At 41.2% G+C, this 17677-nt stretch overlaps 1 protein-coding gene across 10 annotated transcripts in view; it reads right to left on the bottom strand.

Annotated features, from left to right (window-relative positions):
- The window catches only part of MAPKAP1 (MAPK associated protein 1), a 236155-nt gene that overhangs the window by 92966 nt on the left and 125512 nt on the right, over window positions 1-17677 (bottom strand). For all 10 annotated transcript variants that reach the window (XM_087869371.1, XM_045790933.2, XM_087869372.1 and 7 more), the window contains one exon: window positions 14787-14963. In XM_087869371.1, coding sequence (XP_087725497.1) covers window positions 14787-14963 — 177 coding nt within the window. The remainder of the gene's footprint in view (window positions 1-14786; window positions 14964-17677) is intronic.

The following is a 17677-nucleotide window of genomic DNA, read 5'->3' as shown; positions in this document are numbered from 1 at the left end:
TCCTGGAACAAGGACTGACAATAAACTTGGTTTGTGTCAGCAGATGTCACTGCAGGCAGATACCACCATCACATTAAAGCTCATGGAGCCCTAGAGGAAAAATGTCATGGGGTGAGGATGAGGGGTGGTGGCGGGGTGGGGGGAAGGTGGAGGGGAAAATATGATAGCCCAAAGCAATTTAGAATAAAGAAAATAAAGGCTCATCCTAACTGGCTAGTAAGTAAGTAAGTAAGTAAGTAAATAAATAAATTTTAAATGTACGGTCTGTATATACTTCAGTAGGAAATGTTTTAATCCATTTGGTCCTAGAAGGTCAAACAAAATATGAAATGAAGCATAAATAATTACAAGACAAAATACTGACACTACTTGTAAGCTTCTAGTCAGTCAAACTTGGAGGGAGGGGTTCATTTAGACAGGAAAAAACTGGTAGGGAACAAGTACCCTAAAAACAGAAGCCCATCCCTGGGTGAGGCATAACTTCACTAAGACTGTTAATTGCAATAGCAAGTATCACAAATACTACTCACTATGCTCGGGCACCAGAACAAAACAGGCCAATTCCAAGCAGCTCATCTAACAAATGGGACCCAAGTTTCCAACTACGGAACATGGGAATTACCACAAGGAGTTTGGTCGCATTCCCATTTCCTCGTAAGAATCTCAAAGGAGAACACAGAGCCAAAAAATATGGCAGAACTTCACATTGACAAGAAATCCGAAGGAAAAGCCAAGCCCCAAGCTAAGCCATGGAAAAGCTTCCCAACGGGAGAAGGCTGAGGACCGGCTGAGAAGAGGCCTTAAGCCTGTTTGGGATCTAGTTTGGACCCAACCAGGTGGCTGGCTTTCCACAGGGGCTGGGGGCCGATCTCAAAACCAAGGACCCAATTTGCTTCCCTAATACAAAGACATCTCCACACCCCTCCTCTCCATACGGCTTGCTGTTTAATCCTTGACATTCCATTTGTTAAAAAGCAAAAGCCGACGCTGGTCTAGCCAACACGATCATCCATTTTAACTTGGTCAAGTTCTTGCTATTGAACAGCAGGCCTGAGAACTGTCAAGCTAATTTTACTGAACACTCTGTTACTGAATCATGCCTGAGCTCCAGCCATTCTTTACCTCAGAAGCTGGACCCCATCCCAGAACAATCTTTAAAAGTTTATTTTACTGATCAAAGCAAAATAAGAAATAGCTCTTTTTTTAAAACTATATTTAGGGAGCGATGCAGTAAGTGATACTTTGGCAAGAGCACTGAAATGTAAAGTGCCTTGTGCATTTATAAACTTGGGGGTATTTGCTCTGGCGCTAGGCCAGTGTGTGTTTGGAACAAACGCCAATCATCCGCGTTCAGGCTTGTCTTCCCCTGCTCTCTCCTCGGAAGTCAGTATGTGCTCCATCTGTGACAATATGTTGGGCGATGGGTGAGTGGGGCCTAAAAGGGAATACAAGTTCTTGGGTACGCCCAAACTAGTACTGGGCTAGATCTCACGAACTTCCATCTACCTGGGTTCCACCTGAACTATTTTAGATTTGAGTCCACTTATAAATTGCTTACATTCTCTCCTAATCTGCTGCTGGCTGACAGCATTATTTCAAACCAATATGTTTATCTTTTTTAGCAAAGGCAGACTAGAAGTTCAAAAGGAAGCCTTGCGTTTGGACAAACTTCCATAAATTAAACGTGTCCTTTTAAAAGATTTTTGAACAGAGGAAAATCCCTAGTCTGTATTTTTCTGTCATTTTACCAAAACGTACCTGGGTGACAAGGTTAAAGCAAGCAGAGGAAATCCCTGGCACTTATCATCCACAGGCATTACTGATAAATTGTGTGGTGGAGGAATAAAGGATTACCTTCTGTATTTTTTCATTACACTTTTCTTTTGTTACAGAATACATAAATCCATTGTGGCACAATGTAATATGTATCACCATGCTACACCTGCGGACGCTTCCGAGCGGCTGCCATGTCTGTGCAGTCAGGAATGATAAGTGAACCACCCGTGAATGTTAACGATAGTGATCATTCTGAGGTAACTCGGCTCTCCATCTTCCTTTACAGCCTCCGTGCTGAAGCCAGGGTAGCAAGGTTCATGAGAGGAAAATGAAAACAACAGTGAAGGGAAGGGGCACGCACCGCGCTCGGAATGTGCCTTCACGAGTGTGCGGTATCTTACTCTGGGGCTCCATTTCGGTAAAATCGTGCACATTAAAAGGAGAAAGAGGTTGTGACCCACGTATTGCACACTCAACCAGACCTAATGAAAGCTTCCTCAGGTCAGTCGCCCGCTGCACTCGCTTCGCTCCCTCCAGACAAACACCAACTTTGGATCTTGCTCCAAGTCTACAGCACTTAAGGGGACAAAATGTTTCTAAAATACAGGAGCACAGAATCGAAGTGGTTCTCCGAAGACACCTAGGTGCCACTGTTAAGTTATGCTCCCAGTTAATAAATGGAAATGGAGACTTGCTCCCACAATTTTCAGCTTGACTTCCAAACATTCTGGGTTTTATGCCTCATTTCTTTAGATCCAGGAATTTTTATGGGCTTTCTAAAAAGTCTATTGAAATACATCTTTTAGAGCTGCTTTTTATTTAATGTGGGGCATCGGGTATGCGATCGAGAAGACACTGATCTCGAGGGAAATGCTGGCAGCAGGTAGGGACGGCACTCGCTAGCCTCGCCTCCCTTCTCTGTGTGGCCCTGCATTCCAGTCTCTGAGGTGTGACCTGCGCTGAGGGTGGCTAGCCCTCGGACAGACAGGCGGATGGAGAGACAGATGGACTATAAACCCAGGGTCTCGTCTCAGGAACTGCTCCTCCTCCTGCTCCCCTCGTGGACAGACAGCTTGTCTTCTGCCACAGCAGGGCACTCTGGGGGCACCGAGCGCAAGCAGCTGCCCTCCACAGTTCCTTGCGCTGCCTGCGCCGGGTCTAGGCTGAAGCGCCACTTCAGGGAGCTGACTAAATGCTGCCAGGAGTGCTTCAGTCAATTCAAAGTTAGGTCCTGTCAAGTCTCGTAACCACTGAAAAACGTATGGGCATTTTAAAAAGAGATTACTCACTTGAGGAATTCAGCCCTGTCCCAGTGCAAAGCCACTCAGCTACCAGAGGGAAGTTTTTATACCCACATTAACCTAACACGACGAGCGTTTCTCTGCTAAATATTAAACCAGAGGTGACGGAGCACAGGTCCTTAACTGAAAAGCTTAGATTCTATTTACAGGGACAGAGCTGGAAGCAGAACCCAAGTTGGGAGGCAACATATTGGAGAGGAAAACACATAGGCTGGGAGTTAAGTACCCTTTGGTTCAAATCCTGGTTCCATGGCTAACCAAAATGTTGCCTTAGCCTGTGGGAACCTCAGCGGCATCCAGGAAAGGCAGAGGCCGCTTCTCTACAGAATTGTCAGAGAGGATAAAATAGACAATGAATGCCAAGCACCTGGCATTAAGGTTGGCAAACAGTAAAAGGAGCTTAGAAATGTTAGTGCTCTTGTGTTCCCCTTGTCCTAAGGCAACACTAAAAGAGGAGAGGCCCCACTCACCCCCTCTCTCCTACACCCCCAGCAGAGATTGCTTAGTTGGGGGAATGGATCCCAACCATTCTTATAATTGGTAACACGGGGCCATTAAAATGTGCAATCTGCTGGGCATGGTAGCAAAAGTGAGGGGCACTGTACGCAAGCAACCTCTGGCCCAGGCAGCAAGCCCCCCTGAAGCTCACAGAAGAGCACTGGGGCTCTGTTTTCAAGGCTTTCATTTTTGAAAGAGTAAGCCAGAAAGTGGGTATACTACACCTCAGCTTAACTCACTGGCTTTGGATGGGGATGAAGGAAGTAAAAAATCATGGTGGTGGTGCAGAGAAATTCAATGAGACTTATTAAGAGCTTTCTGAGCTGCACAGTACAAGTTATTATTCAACTATTACAACAGTTATAACAGCAACTACCATCTACTGAACATTTACCAAGTGCCAGGTGCTATGTTAAGCTTTTAAAATCTGTATTAACTCATCCCATCCTAAAATAGGTGCTATTATTATATCCATTTTACAGAATCTGAGGCTGGAGGCATTAGGGAATTTACCTGAAGTCACTCTATTAAAGATCTTAATTTTGAGTTCAGAAATCAACAATATGGGGCGCCTGGGTGGCTCAGTCGTTAAGCGTCTGCCTTCGGCTCAGGGCGTGATCCCAGCGTTCTGGGATCGAGCCCCACATCAGGCTCCTCCGCTGGGAGCCTGCTTCTTCCTCTCCCACTCCCCCTGCTTGTGCTCCCTCTCTCGCTGGCTGTCTCTCTCTGTGTCAAATAAATAAATAAAATCTTTAAAAAAAAAAAAAAAAGAAATCAACAATATGGTCCTGAAACCAAGTAGTACAGTCCAGTGGGAGAGAAAGACAAAGAAGCAAAGAAAGAATTACAGTGCTATGTGTAAGTACAAAGATGGAGGCCAGCTCTGAGTGCTACCAAACACAGAGGCACTTAGCCAAGCCGGGGAAGGTAAGGGGATCAGAGGGGTCCTTAAAGGAGATGTCTCAAAACACAGTGATCATTTAGTTCTATATCATGCTAAGAAAGATGGTGGTGACCAGAAGGCAGCAAAGCACAGCAAGCTCTAGAGTAGAACCTGCTTTGGAGTCCCAGCTCTGCCTTCCTGGGATAAATGATATAATCTCTCTCTCTCTAGCTTCCAGTTTCCTCATCTACAAAATGGGGATAATTCTTAAAGCAGAAGATTATTGTGAGGGCTAAGTATTTGTAAAGTAGTTAACATAATACCTGTCATGTAATAAATGCTTAGTATAATAACCATGGTTTTTCTACATACAAGGAAGTGATAAATGAGATGATGACAACTGTCAACATTTATTGAGCACTTACTTTGTTCACTTAATCCTCCCAGAAAAGGTAGGTGCTATTATCCGCCCCATTTTATAATGGAGGACACTGAGGTGGGGCAAGGTTAGGACACCTGCCTGGAGCTACGCAGCTAAGTGAAAGAGCCAGGAGTCACCAAAGCCTGAGTTTTAAACCTCTCTATAGCCCAGAAGGGAGCCTTGAGGACTCATGGGAAGAAGAGACTTCCAGAGAGCACATCCTCCAGACAGGAACTACTGACCCATCTGTGGCAAAGTTTCAACGCCCACTGTAACATTCAGTTTGATCATAAATGCCCCAACTCTTAGACTACCCATATGAACTATGAGATCCCTTTTTAAACGCCCTTGGAGAATGTCATGGTTTCTTGAGCCACAATCTCAGTTTGTGAAAGTGGGAAAAGGCTGCCAAGAGTAGCACTCGATTCTCCACTCCTGACCAGGTCATAACAGTGATGAAGACACACTCCTCCAGTTCCCAGCCTGCGCTGGTCCCAATTCCATGCATGTTCATTCTCTAGCACTTCAAAGTAGAAAATGAAAATATATGAGCAAGAGAAAGCCTTGTAATAACTGCAGCATGCCTGCTTTAAAGCAAGTCCTTCGGGTATTACTTTATCCATAAAGAGAGTTTACACTAGTGTGAATGCCACATTTTGTTTCCCCTTGCACTGACAAAATTTTTTTTTTAAAGATCAAAGCGTATTGTGTGAGTATGTGATGTTTGACATTGGACAAAGTACTCTTTTTCAAAACAGACATTTTCCAAAAACATAACTCGCTAGACTAATGGGCAGTGAGAAGCCAAAATGACTGCCCTCCGCCTTTGTGTATCTTTGCCAGAGTCCTTGGGACTTGCCAAATCCGGTCATGCCTGCTTAGCTTGCTCGACTGATTGTGCCAGAAAAGAAAATAAGACACAGATGTATTTGAGCTCTTTGAGATGCCAGTAAGAGAGACAGCTAATGGCTTCATTTCGACCCTCCCCTTCCAGCTGGGCACAGGTGGGGGATAATGAGGTCCCTCTCCCTAATCAAACTCAATTATTTACTACTCTATATAACCGCAAAGACATTCACATTCAGTTCAGAATATAAAACACACCGTGGGCTACTTCCAACTACTGCCACTGGGTATTTATAACAAACTCAAGTGGCTAACAGTTTGCCTTGGCAGGAGTTTAAGTGTGTAAAGTTTTGCAAACTGTTTCTGTTCAAATATGTCCTGCTGAAATGGGGTCCCAGGCGGGGTTCCATAACTGTCAGGTCAGTGAACTGCATAACATCTGAGAATGTATTCACCATGCAGTGCAGACAGGATCTGGAAATCAAACGCTTCGTTCTATTGCAACCTTCTGAGAAGCATCACAGTTTTTTCAACAGCAAGACTGACATTGTATTAATAAACATTACAAGTCACTAGCCTGACATGTACATAGCAGCAGCTGACAGACTCCAACATAAGCTGAGGGGAGAACAGAGGAAATCAAAATGAGACATAGTAACTAAACATGGCCAAGAGGGTGGATCATGAAACAAATCACATTAATGTCAGAAATGTGAGTCCTAAACTTTTAAGACATATAGCAACAAAAGCAACAATCTGGTATAATTTTTGGATACCAAAGTAAGTTGATGGCTATCTAAAATGTGTGCTTTTATTGTAGGAACAAAGCATATCCTGGCACAATTTCAACAGACATTCCAGTGAGGAAAACATACATATTTAGCTTGTCTGACCTTTAAATTCTTAGAAGTATGTAATTAATGCTTTCCATCTTTATTACTTGCTCCAATATTTCTGCCACTTTAAACAGACACAAAGAAAAATCTTTTCTTTTCTCTAGACAGTAGCTGTTGCCAAAAAGGAAATCAAGTCAGATTTACAAATACAAAATTAAACAGGCTGCATATGTTACATTTCCGTACATGAGGACAATCTGGACAATGAAAATGTTTGCTAATACAACAGAATGAAAAGAAACAACACACAGTTGGTCTTCTATGACTCGAGCAAACAATAAATAAGTAAGATAATTTATACCCATATTGTCAGGCCTGGTTACAAAGAATATACGCATCTTTTCTTTTTCCTTATCCTATTCTAGCTTTGGTCCTTACCAAACTGTACGACCTTGAACAAATAATTACCTGCTTCTGATCCTCAGCTTATATACTATAAAAATGTGTTTGTTATGAGGAATAAAAGAGATAATGGCTACTAGGGGCACCAAACTGAGTGAGTGTGCAAAAACGCTCATTTCCTTTTTTTTTTCCTCCTCTCTAGACCACAAAGCAGTATCACATAAGAGTAGGAAAGGTTTCAAACTGATGACATCCTTTCAAAAAGGTCTGGTCACTTGGGGTATACTCTGGAGATCTCATCAAGAGGGTACACTAAAACTACCAATCCTTTTGAAAAGCCCTCATACAGCCAATGAATCTGCATGCCTCTTAAAAAGCAGCTAATCTTTCCCTTTATACATAGGGCCAGGAGAAGCCACAGCTGTCTCTGGGAACTTTCTGGGCCACAATGCCCAAGGCAGCCCAGCTTCTGGTGGAAGACCCTCTACCCATTACCCACTACCCTTTCCCAAACAGCAAAATCCTAGCTGGATTCTATTTGCTCGGCTCTGTAGCTATTGGTTAGAAACGTTCTTTCCCCATGTCCACCTGATATAGCAAACATTTTAAGTAAAACACATGTATAGGAGGGAGGTTTAACTGTTCTTACTGACTTCTGATTTAGGGGGATTCTGTCCATTTTACTAGTTTGGACTTTTCTTCTCTTTTTAAAATCCTTCTTTCCGACTCCAGAATAGGATCCTGGTGTGAAATGTTAATGGCAACACATCTAATGACACCATCACAGTTGCTATTGTCAGTGCCATTTTTAACCTCAATTCAGTTCCACAAGTTCTAATTGAACTGGCCCTGTGCTGGGGAATGGGAGAAGAGGGACAAAAGCAGGCCCGTCCCCTGTTCACTCCAAGGTCTCATCCTCCCTTGTCCTACCACGTCCAAAGGCCCAGCAGGCCTTGGCTTGGTCACCGCTGCCAAGGAGCACTTCTTCAGATACTGGGAACTAGCTGAGACCCAGCCATTTAGTTTTGGGAACCAATCAGACTCCCCCATACTTCTGCCTCCTACTTCTCCCCTTCCACACTCCTGATAGCCAAACAACTTCAAGGCTTAGGCTCAGAGCAGCTAGCAGTCAGCAAGTTAGAGACTCCTGTTTACATACACATTGGATCTGTCCAAAATCAATCACCAACAACGGGTATGTTAGAAATCCATTTGCCTGTCTGGTAAAGGAGTTTCCATTAGCATGCTCCTAATTTGCAAGTTGTTAGTGTAATTCATTCTCCCTCCCCAAACAACAACTCTGTGTCTAGAAGTTCCCCAGGACCAAGGGCCTGGAAAGAGAAGGCTGGTCTCACACCACCGACTCAGTAAGAACATCAGAAGTCACCCAGTCTCACATTCTTCTCCACAGGACACTTTCCCAACTGGGGGCTCACGTATGTTAACTAGCTCCTCTTTTTCATTTTTTTTTTTTTCCCAGAGAGAGAACATGCATGCACACGAGAGCAGGGGTGGGGGGGTGGGTGGAAGGGAAGAGGGAGAGGGAGAAAGAGAATCCCAAGCAGGCTCCACACCTAGTACGGAGCCTAAGGAGGGGCTTGATCTCACATGACCCCGAGACCATGACCTCAGCCAAAATCAAGAGTTGGACGCTCAACCAACTGAGCCACACCCAGGCGCCCCCTCTCTTCAAACATACATAATTCTATAACCTAAAAAGTCACTGCCTTGCGTGACGGAGCAAAGTGAAAGTTTAAATTTTCTTTTGTAGGAAGAAACATAGCTCTATTTTCTAATTTTTCTAGGATGGACATGTGTTCATTATGTAATAAATAACCCAAAGAAAAGTTAAACCCCATACACACCTTAGTGTGAATTATTCAGACTGAGAAGTCTCTGACAGAAATAACAAAAATAGCAACTATGTAACACTTCCTACAAACCAGGGTCTGAGCTAACATCTTCATAACAGCATTTCCTACCTGAGGTTTAAGGGCCCCCAGGATCAACAGATGAATTCACAGGCTAAGTTTCAGAATTTAAAAATTTTGCTTTTAGTTTAATGAAAATCATGAACACACACACACACACACACACACACACACACACACACACACACATCATATACATATGATGTATATTTAGAAAAGCAAAGTTATATATAGAATATATACGTGTGTGTGTGTGTATACATATATATATATATGTATATATATATATAATATATATATAATGACTTATATAAGCAATAGATTGTGATAGAGATGTAGGCCACTCTTAGCCTTCCATGTTCCCCATTCTCTACCCAGCTGGGGGAGCCCTGAATCACTGCTTAGAGGAGAAATACCCAGGAGAGCAACCCGATCCTCATCAGATGGATCTGAACACGAAATAAATTTACTAAGATAAGCCAGGGTCGACAAATCTACCCATGCCTGTTCACATTGACGTACTGCTGTCTATGGCTACTTTCTTGCTACTATGGCAGAGTTGAGTTGCAGAGATGTATGGCCCACAAGCCTAAAATATTTACTACTTAGCCCTTTACAGAAGAAGTCTGCCAACTTGCTGGATAAGTTGTTGAGATTTGGGGGTTGTGTGTTCCAGCAGCTAGAGTTATTTAACATCACTAATAGATTCAGGAAAAGCCAAATGACATCACTGCAAGTCACATGCAAAAACAGTTTGTTGAACACAGAAAAGTTAGGGGAGAAGTGGGCACAAGGCTCTCTCTATGAACTCTTGTTTGCTGATCTCTGAAAAATTCATGCTCTGAGTGCCCAAGTCACACTGTGCACAGGTATCAATCAGGCAGAGAGCCCACCTATGTACAGACCAACTGACAACAGCAGAAGGTAGGGTGACCAATTATCCTGGTTCACTAGGGGCTGGGGGAGGGTGCTCCTGGTATAGGATTTTGTATTTCAAGACAGGGAAAGTCCTGGGCAAACTGACATAAATCAGTTATCGTTGCAGAAACATTCTTTGCTTTTCCAGTAAAGCACATTTAAAACTGGGGGGAAGGATGCACTATAAATCAACCAGCTTATTAAAATAATGGACTCGGTAGTTAAAAATACACTCACTGTTTAAAAGACAACTATTAATATGGTAGTCAAGGTTTCCTATGAAAATCAAAAAACTCAAGTTGACAAGTACAACATTTACCACCCATTAAATCCAACATCAGTGACTTAATCTGAGCAAAACATCACCTGTTGCATTTAAGTTGTTAATCTATATTTTATTAATGTTACAGTTTTATTTGTATTTAATTTATAATTTGGATTGCATAAAGACATGGAATTTATAGCTAGAATTTTACCTTTAAGTGTATTTAAGTAACATTATAATAAAACGAATTTGGGCAAACATTGAGGGTTCAGGAGAATTAATTTTCCTTTAAAAGAGGTCTGTACATTACTTACATTTAAGAAAATTCCTCATGACAATTCCAAGAGGTAGTTATTATTCCCCTCATTTTACAGATGAAGAAGCTGAGCCTATGGTCGTGTAGCACCAGTGAAACTGAAATTTTAACACAGGTTAGTCAAAGCTCAAAGCCTGTGCAGCTGCACCTGGAGGGGGGAAGGATGGCATATGGGAGATACGAGCTGTGGGGTGGGTGGTGTGAGGGCCTCTGAAAGCCAGAAGGCAACCTAGAGGCTTCATGGTATTCAAAAGGCAGGAACAGGGCTGTACGAGAAGCAAGGTGGGCTCAGAAAGTGAGGTAGAACAGAAAGTCTGGCCAGGGGCCCTCCTAGGCAGCCCAAAGACACCTGAAGATTCATCCATTCCTTTTCTACAAAGCTCTGCTGGCTGCCCAGGATGTAGAGATAAATAAGACCGTGTGCACCCTCCCTTCAAGTAGTTTATGGTCTTGCTACTATCTCTTAAAAGATGTCTGCCTGTAAGAGGACTGATTTGAAGTCTACAGATCTCCAGTGTCTACCCCTACCCCTACCTCAGCAAAAGTTATCCCAATAACTTTTCAGTTCAGCTGAGCAATGTCTACCCACACTCTGCCCCTCTCTGCTAGAAAACAGCAAGGAGGGGAAGAAGAAAAATGTAGAAGCAGCAAAGAGTTCCATTCAGTTCATTCAAGAAATATGTGTGGCATGCCTACCACAGTAATGGAGCTATGCTGGGTATTGTGGGGCATAAATGATCCAGTTCTTGCCCTCAAAGGGTTTCTGGTCATGACAACAATAACTGCAACAATAACTCACACCTTACCTAAGCCAGGCACTGTTCTAAGTGCTTTACATACATCAACCTATTCAATCCTCATCATGGCTCTATGAGGTAGGTATTATCATTATTACCCTCACTTGACTGGGCCACAAAAAAGTTTTGCAATTCATCCAAGATTACACACACACACTAGAGTAAGGGTAAGGTCAGGAACGGCACCCAAGCATTCTGACTCTGGAGGCCCCTGCTCTTACCTACTACACTATAATATACAGCAGCTGAATGCTGGCCTTAAGACAGGGGGATTTACTTGAATGGTGAGACCACCACTAGATTCCCCACCACCGTCCCAACCCTCAGTAGGGTGTTGCAAAGAGCATGGACTTTGCAGTCAGGCATGAGGGTAAATCCAGGCCTGAGAGCAATACTTGTCAGCCTCAGTCTTCATGTCTCTAAAATGGTCATAATAAAAACCTGGCTATTTTCAGATAAAATGAAATAATATACACATAGCTTTCAATTAGTAAATAGTAATTCACTGCTTATTGTCATAACCTAGCTCCCTCTTCCTGGTTCAGTTCAGTGTCTTCCCAGACACTCCCTGCCCATTCTCTCCTGGGACAGAGATGCAAGGAGGAAAGGGGTTAATGAAGACAAGGAGTGCAGCTTTACTTTTTTTTTGCTGGGACTTCACTCTCTGAAACTTTGGACACATGCCTGGCGACTCCTGAAGGTCTGCTCCATCCTGCATTTGCAGGTGATGCTTTTCTAACTTAGAATATAGACCAGCAAGATGAATGGAAGGTTGCTGAAGTAAGAAAATACACATGGGGCAAATGGTTAGTAATCTGTACTGTTTCATCAGACAATTGACAAAAAGAAGAAACAGAAAATTTATTGACCTTTTTTTTCCCTAAATGTTGACATATAAAGATTTTATTTTACCTCGTGTTTTTAGAAATACTCTAGACATGTTGAATAAGCTCTCTTGAACTTTAAAAGGGAAAAAGGACTGACTGGGGTGTGTGTTTGGGAGTGGGAGTAGAGGGGATGGGAGTAATTCAGGAAAAAACTAAGAGTATTAAGTTCAAAGCAGCTGCTGTTACTCTCTGCCTTTCCTCCTCTCTCTCCTCCCATTCTCCCAGCTGGGGTTCATAGGGAGACCCTGTATAGTCTCTTCAGACGCTTCTCCCAGGAAGATATGTCCTGCCTACACTCAGCCCCATTCTGTTGAAAACCAATGATTTAAAAGCTCTTGTTTTAAAAAGGACATTTAACTCAAAAGAATGCAACAGTCGTATGTTAATATTTATGTAGTAAAAATATGCACTAATGAGAACAACTCTTCCAGTCATATAAAGAACAAAAATGCAAGGGGAGACTACTGAAATACCCCTATATACATCTTTTAAAGTAAAAAGAAAAAAGTCCTAATGGTACTTTGTGATGGTAAGACTTTCAAAAGATGCTCTTATGAATTCTATTGGTAGCACTGTAAACTGGAACATCTTTCAGAAAGCTACATGTCAATACAAAGTGAAAGTCTAAAGATGTTTCTCCTCTGACCAATAATACTACTCACAGGAAATTGTCCAAAGGAAGTTATTCAGCAGAAATTAATGGGATTTGGATAAGAACTATTACAGAATCACTTATTAAAACCAAAGCAAGAAAACAATCTAAACATCCCATGGTAGGCTTCCAGTGCATCCTGGACCTTTTTTGTTGTACTGTTCATCACATTTTTTTCAATTTTTTAAAAAGATTTTATCTATTTATTTGACAGAGAGAGACACAGTGAGAGAAAGAACACAAGCAGGGGGAGGGGTGAGGGAGAAGCAGGCTTCCTGCTGAGCAGGGAGCCCAATAAGGGGCTCAATCCCAGGACCCTGGGATCATGACCTGAGCCTAAGGCAGATGCTTAACGACTGAGCCACCCTGCTCATCACATTTTAATGATTTGACAAACTGTCTCCCTACTAGATAGTAAGCTCCACGAGAACAGGGTTGGTCTAGATTCTTGGCACATAATAAATGTAGATTATAGGAACTAAGAACAGATAACAAATATTTGTAATTTTAAGTAATAGATATCAAATATTTGTAATTTTAATATTTGTAATTGTAAGTAAAAATAACACAATATTTACACTAGAGTGGAAACTGTAATATATATACATGGAGATGATGATACGAAAATGAAAATAGTTATATTAGGAGGGAGGAATCATTGGATAAGTTTTAAATTACTTTCAATATTTTTCAGTGTTGTTGTTTTAACGTCTCCTAAACATAAAAAGAGGGATAATATTTACCGTTACATATACCAAACAAGACTTCATAGTAGGGATGAAACCGTAAGTACAAAAACTTGGGAGTCATCCCCCTCAGCTCCACCTTTCCCTCAATACTCAGGTATTCTTTCTTTGTTCAAGGGTAGAAAGACACAAAACACTCCTATATCATAGGTAGCATAATCCTATTTTGAGTAAAAATCTGCAACAAAGGCAATATGTTTTAAAGAGACAAGGGAAAAGTCCTCTAAAGCAATCCTTCTTGTGGATAGTGAATTTGCTGGTTACTAACAGCAGGGGGTGCCAAAAGGATCACTATCGTTCCCAGGAGAGGGCCAGGAGAGGGCCAGCCCCAGTTCCGGTTAGCAAAACTTAAACTGTGTTTAGAAAACGCTACAGGCTTTCCTCTAACAACTGGGACCTCTGGGTAAAACTCGCTCTAGAGACTTGAATAAACAAAAATTATATTTTTACTTTCATTAACTTCTAACTGATATTTAGCATTTCCTTGAATTATAAATGTAGTCCACAAATCACAGTAACATTAGCAGTACTGGTGACTCTGTCATGAACAGAAAAAACAGATGTCATAGCACATTACAGTTGTTGCAGACTTCTCAAATATCATTTATATTCATCACTACTTTGAAGCAAGAGACTTTAGGAGTTAGACCTGCTGCTGGATCTTGGTATTAAAAAAGCCATACATATTACTCTATCACAAATTTGTTTAATTATTTCAGAAGTATTTAAATGAAATGGAATTCTTTTATATTCTTGTGGATTTTATTTTCTGCATTTACAAACGCTTTTTCTGGAAAGGGCTTATAATTTATAGGCTTTACCAGACTGCCAAAGGCACAGGAAAATTTACCCCTTATCAATCTAAAGGAAGGCAACTGAGAGGAAAAATCAAATTTGATTTGGACAGAGCTGGAGAAGAAAAGAAGTATTTTAAGTCACAAGACAAAAGTGGCTGTAACGCACATTTTCATAGAGTTTGGAGTCCATGAAGAGAAAGAGGGAAACCCAGAATTTTTGCTTCACAGGCTCCAAAGTACCCCACCCAGTATGTCCAGAGGCCTGGTTCATAGATATTATGTTCAGAGATCTACCTAATGCGATTTGCTACTGCAAAGCCGTCTTCATTTAATCTAGGTGCAGAAGCATGAAATACAATGCAAATGCTGTCCCCAACATCTCCCTGGAAGTAGTCACTATAGATGGACATCCAGATAGCCAATATCATTCGTATGATGCACAAAACCAAAAACAAGTCCAAATCCTAGAAGGCAGAGATGAGATACTACGATCAGTAACAGGGTCAATACTCACATTCGAACAAAGAGTGACTCTTTGGATGTCAGACCAGGAGATGAATACTTTTCAACCAGGGCCAAAGTACTGAAGCCGAACTTATGAATGGGCTCGTTGGAATCCAGTGGGGGGAAGTCTGTGTCAACCTCCCCATCATCTTCAGCAATGTGCAGGCAGTAGGCACTGACATTGTCACTGAAAGGAAAACCAAAAAGTGGAGTGAATACCAAGATGAAGGAGGGACAAGGAGAACAGAGGCTATGGTATACAGCAAGCAAACTGGGACACTGCTGTTCTTTTACCCAAAAGGCTGGTGATACAGTTAGATTTCCCCCAAACCCTACTTCATTTGATAAAGAGGAAACATGGCAATACAAAGGGGAAGAAAAGCAATGTGAAATGAGGGCCTTTCCAGTACTCTATTCTTTCAACAAATATTTACTGAGCACCTGTTATAGATAAGATGCAGAACTTAACCCCTTACATCAAAGATGATATTTAGTATCAGCTCTCAAGGAAGCTTACAGTATAGCAGGAGGAAAAAGTAGGTACTACATTAGCTAAATATAAGTAAATATCATAAAACAGACACAAACAAAACTATAAAAGGAGAAAAATTATTGGTGCGGGGGAGGAATCAGAGGCCTTTGATTTATGGTCAGGATTAAGAAAATACCTGTTTAGGTCAGGGGAAGTACTCAAGTTAACAAAAACAATCCATACCGTTCTCCTTTCTCTGAAGAGTATTCAGACTCATGTGGCAAGATCTGACTCCAAACACCAAGGATACTTAACAGAGTAAAAGCAAATGACCTGATTACCCTGATGCAGATAACTGGCTCTCTCAACCACTTCTGGACTTTCCTCACACCCCCAGAATGTCCAGTATGTATTCCCAGATTCCAGCCTTGCCCATCTTAGAGCCGGCACACAATTCCTTCTCTTTCTTTGGGGGGGAAGTAAAAAGCCAATTTGCTGAAAAGGGGTGGGAAACTATACCATCATAAAGACAATTTAAAACTTAAAAATCAATTAAAAACACTTTAAGATACTCTGCTCCAAAGTTGAATTGTCTGCTAGCATTCACAGACATGAACCTAATAGTTCACAAGGCAGTAGGGTTCTAAATTGTGCAGCTTAAATTTGGAGTTTTAATTATATGATTGATGCTTAAATTAATTAATTGCAAAGTCTATGCTAATTGTTTAATTGGTTGCTTGATCTATATAGATCATTTTTTGAATTAAATGAGTTGATTTACAAAGTTTATTGATTGGATGTGACAATGAATTATTTCACTAACTACCTGATTTGCAATTTTCCCAATTAATTCACAAATCTTTAGCTGCAACTCCGCTTATTGAGAAAGAGCCTACTTCAGGTGATCTATACTCAGTCTGTCATGACTAAGAGATATTTATTATATAAAACAGGTAATAAGGACAGATTAAAATTAATGGGAACTGTAAATTTGCTAAATGGATGGATAACAAGAAAGTAATCTGGCTATGTTTGTCACTATAAATTTCATGTATTTGCAATGCTGTTAAGAAATTTAAAATTCATCTCTGAATAATATGGGAAACTTATAGATCTTTACAAGAGGTTGCTAACTTAAACACCAAACACTTACAGCAGCAGAAGAAAGTCCTTTAGATAAAGGAAATGTCATGGTATAGCAGCTAAGAGCTTTGTGTCCAGAAAGACCTGAGTTAAAACCTAGTAAGCTGCAGCACTCACAGGCCATGCGATTTCAGAAAATAAGTTTCACCTCCTTGAGTTTCCACTTCTATAAAAAGGGTACAATCACCTAACTCGGAGGTAGTTATGAAGATTAGAGAAGATGATATATACAGAGTCTACGATATAACAGGTAAAAAAAAAAAAAAAAAGAAAGGTATGGTAACTATGATAAAGTCAGATGGAAAATAACTTCTACAGTTACGTCAATCCTTAAAGACGCATTGTGGATGCACATTAGAGCAACAAAACAACAATGAAGTTAAGCAGCATGATCCGGAGTTAACATGTCGGCAGTGCTCCAGCCTTGGGGCCCCTGAGCCTCCAGGGTTTTACGAACAGGGCAGACACTGATGAAGCAAGCAACAGACAGCACAGATTATTTACTGCCGTGTAAATCATCCTGAGGAATGTCTGTGATTCCCCAGCACCATAGAGGTTTCAAGGGCAAATAATAAGCCTATTGATCAAAGCAGAAAGCCAAACATTGGTATCAGAAGAATTCTGCTTTGATTGTCAGGGGATGCCCCCAAATCCCCTTCAAAACAAACTCAACAAATGTCACAGGTTAAGAGCCAAGGGCCAAAAGATTCACTGCCAAGTGCTACTATTCTTCTCAGTTTTTAAAAACAAAGTGTGAAATCATTTATTCACTCAAAAAACATTTGCAAAGTACCTAACCGTTCTGTAGCCTGCTCTGTGCACAAGGAACGCAGCAAAGAAAAGAATAAATGATTTCCCCTACTTTTCTGGGTCATGAGTAAAATTTAGCAGCAAACAGTACTCCAACACTTTCGACCCCTTAATTGAACATCTGAGGGGAAAATGACTAAAACTTCATATTCAATGCGTGGACATATTGGTTCCTTTGTGCCTTTATAAAGGAATAATTAATAAAAGAAGCCACTATGGCATTTTGACTTCTAAAACCTCTTCAGGACTCCAAATTAGTCCTAGTACAATAGCCATTAGTCTCATTAGCTACATTAACTGAGTGCTATGTGCCAGACACCGTGCAAAGTAGTGTGGATGGATATACATAAGCTCAATGAATTTTCACACCAACTCTGTGAGTTATTTATTATTATTTCTGTTTTACAAATTAGAAAAGTGAGGCTCAACAAAGTTAAGTGGTTTGCTCAAGATTAAATAGCATGTAAGTGACAGAC

Source organism: Ursus americanus, chromosome 18 (assembly GCF_024610735.1).
Source record: "Ursus americanus isolate L20-20 chromosome 18, mUrsAme1.1.p, whole genome shotgun sequence".
NCBI lineage: Eukaryota > Metazoa > Chordata > Mammalia > Carnivora > Ursidae > Ursus > Ursus americanus.
This window is presented reverse-complemented; position numbering and strand designations above follow the sequence as displayed.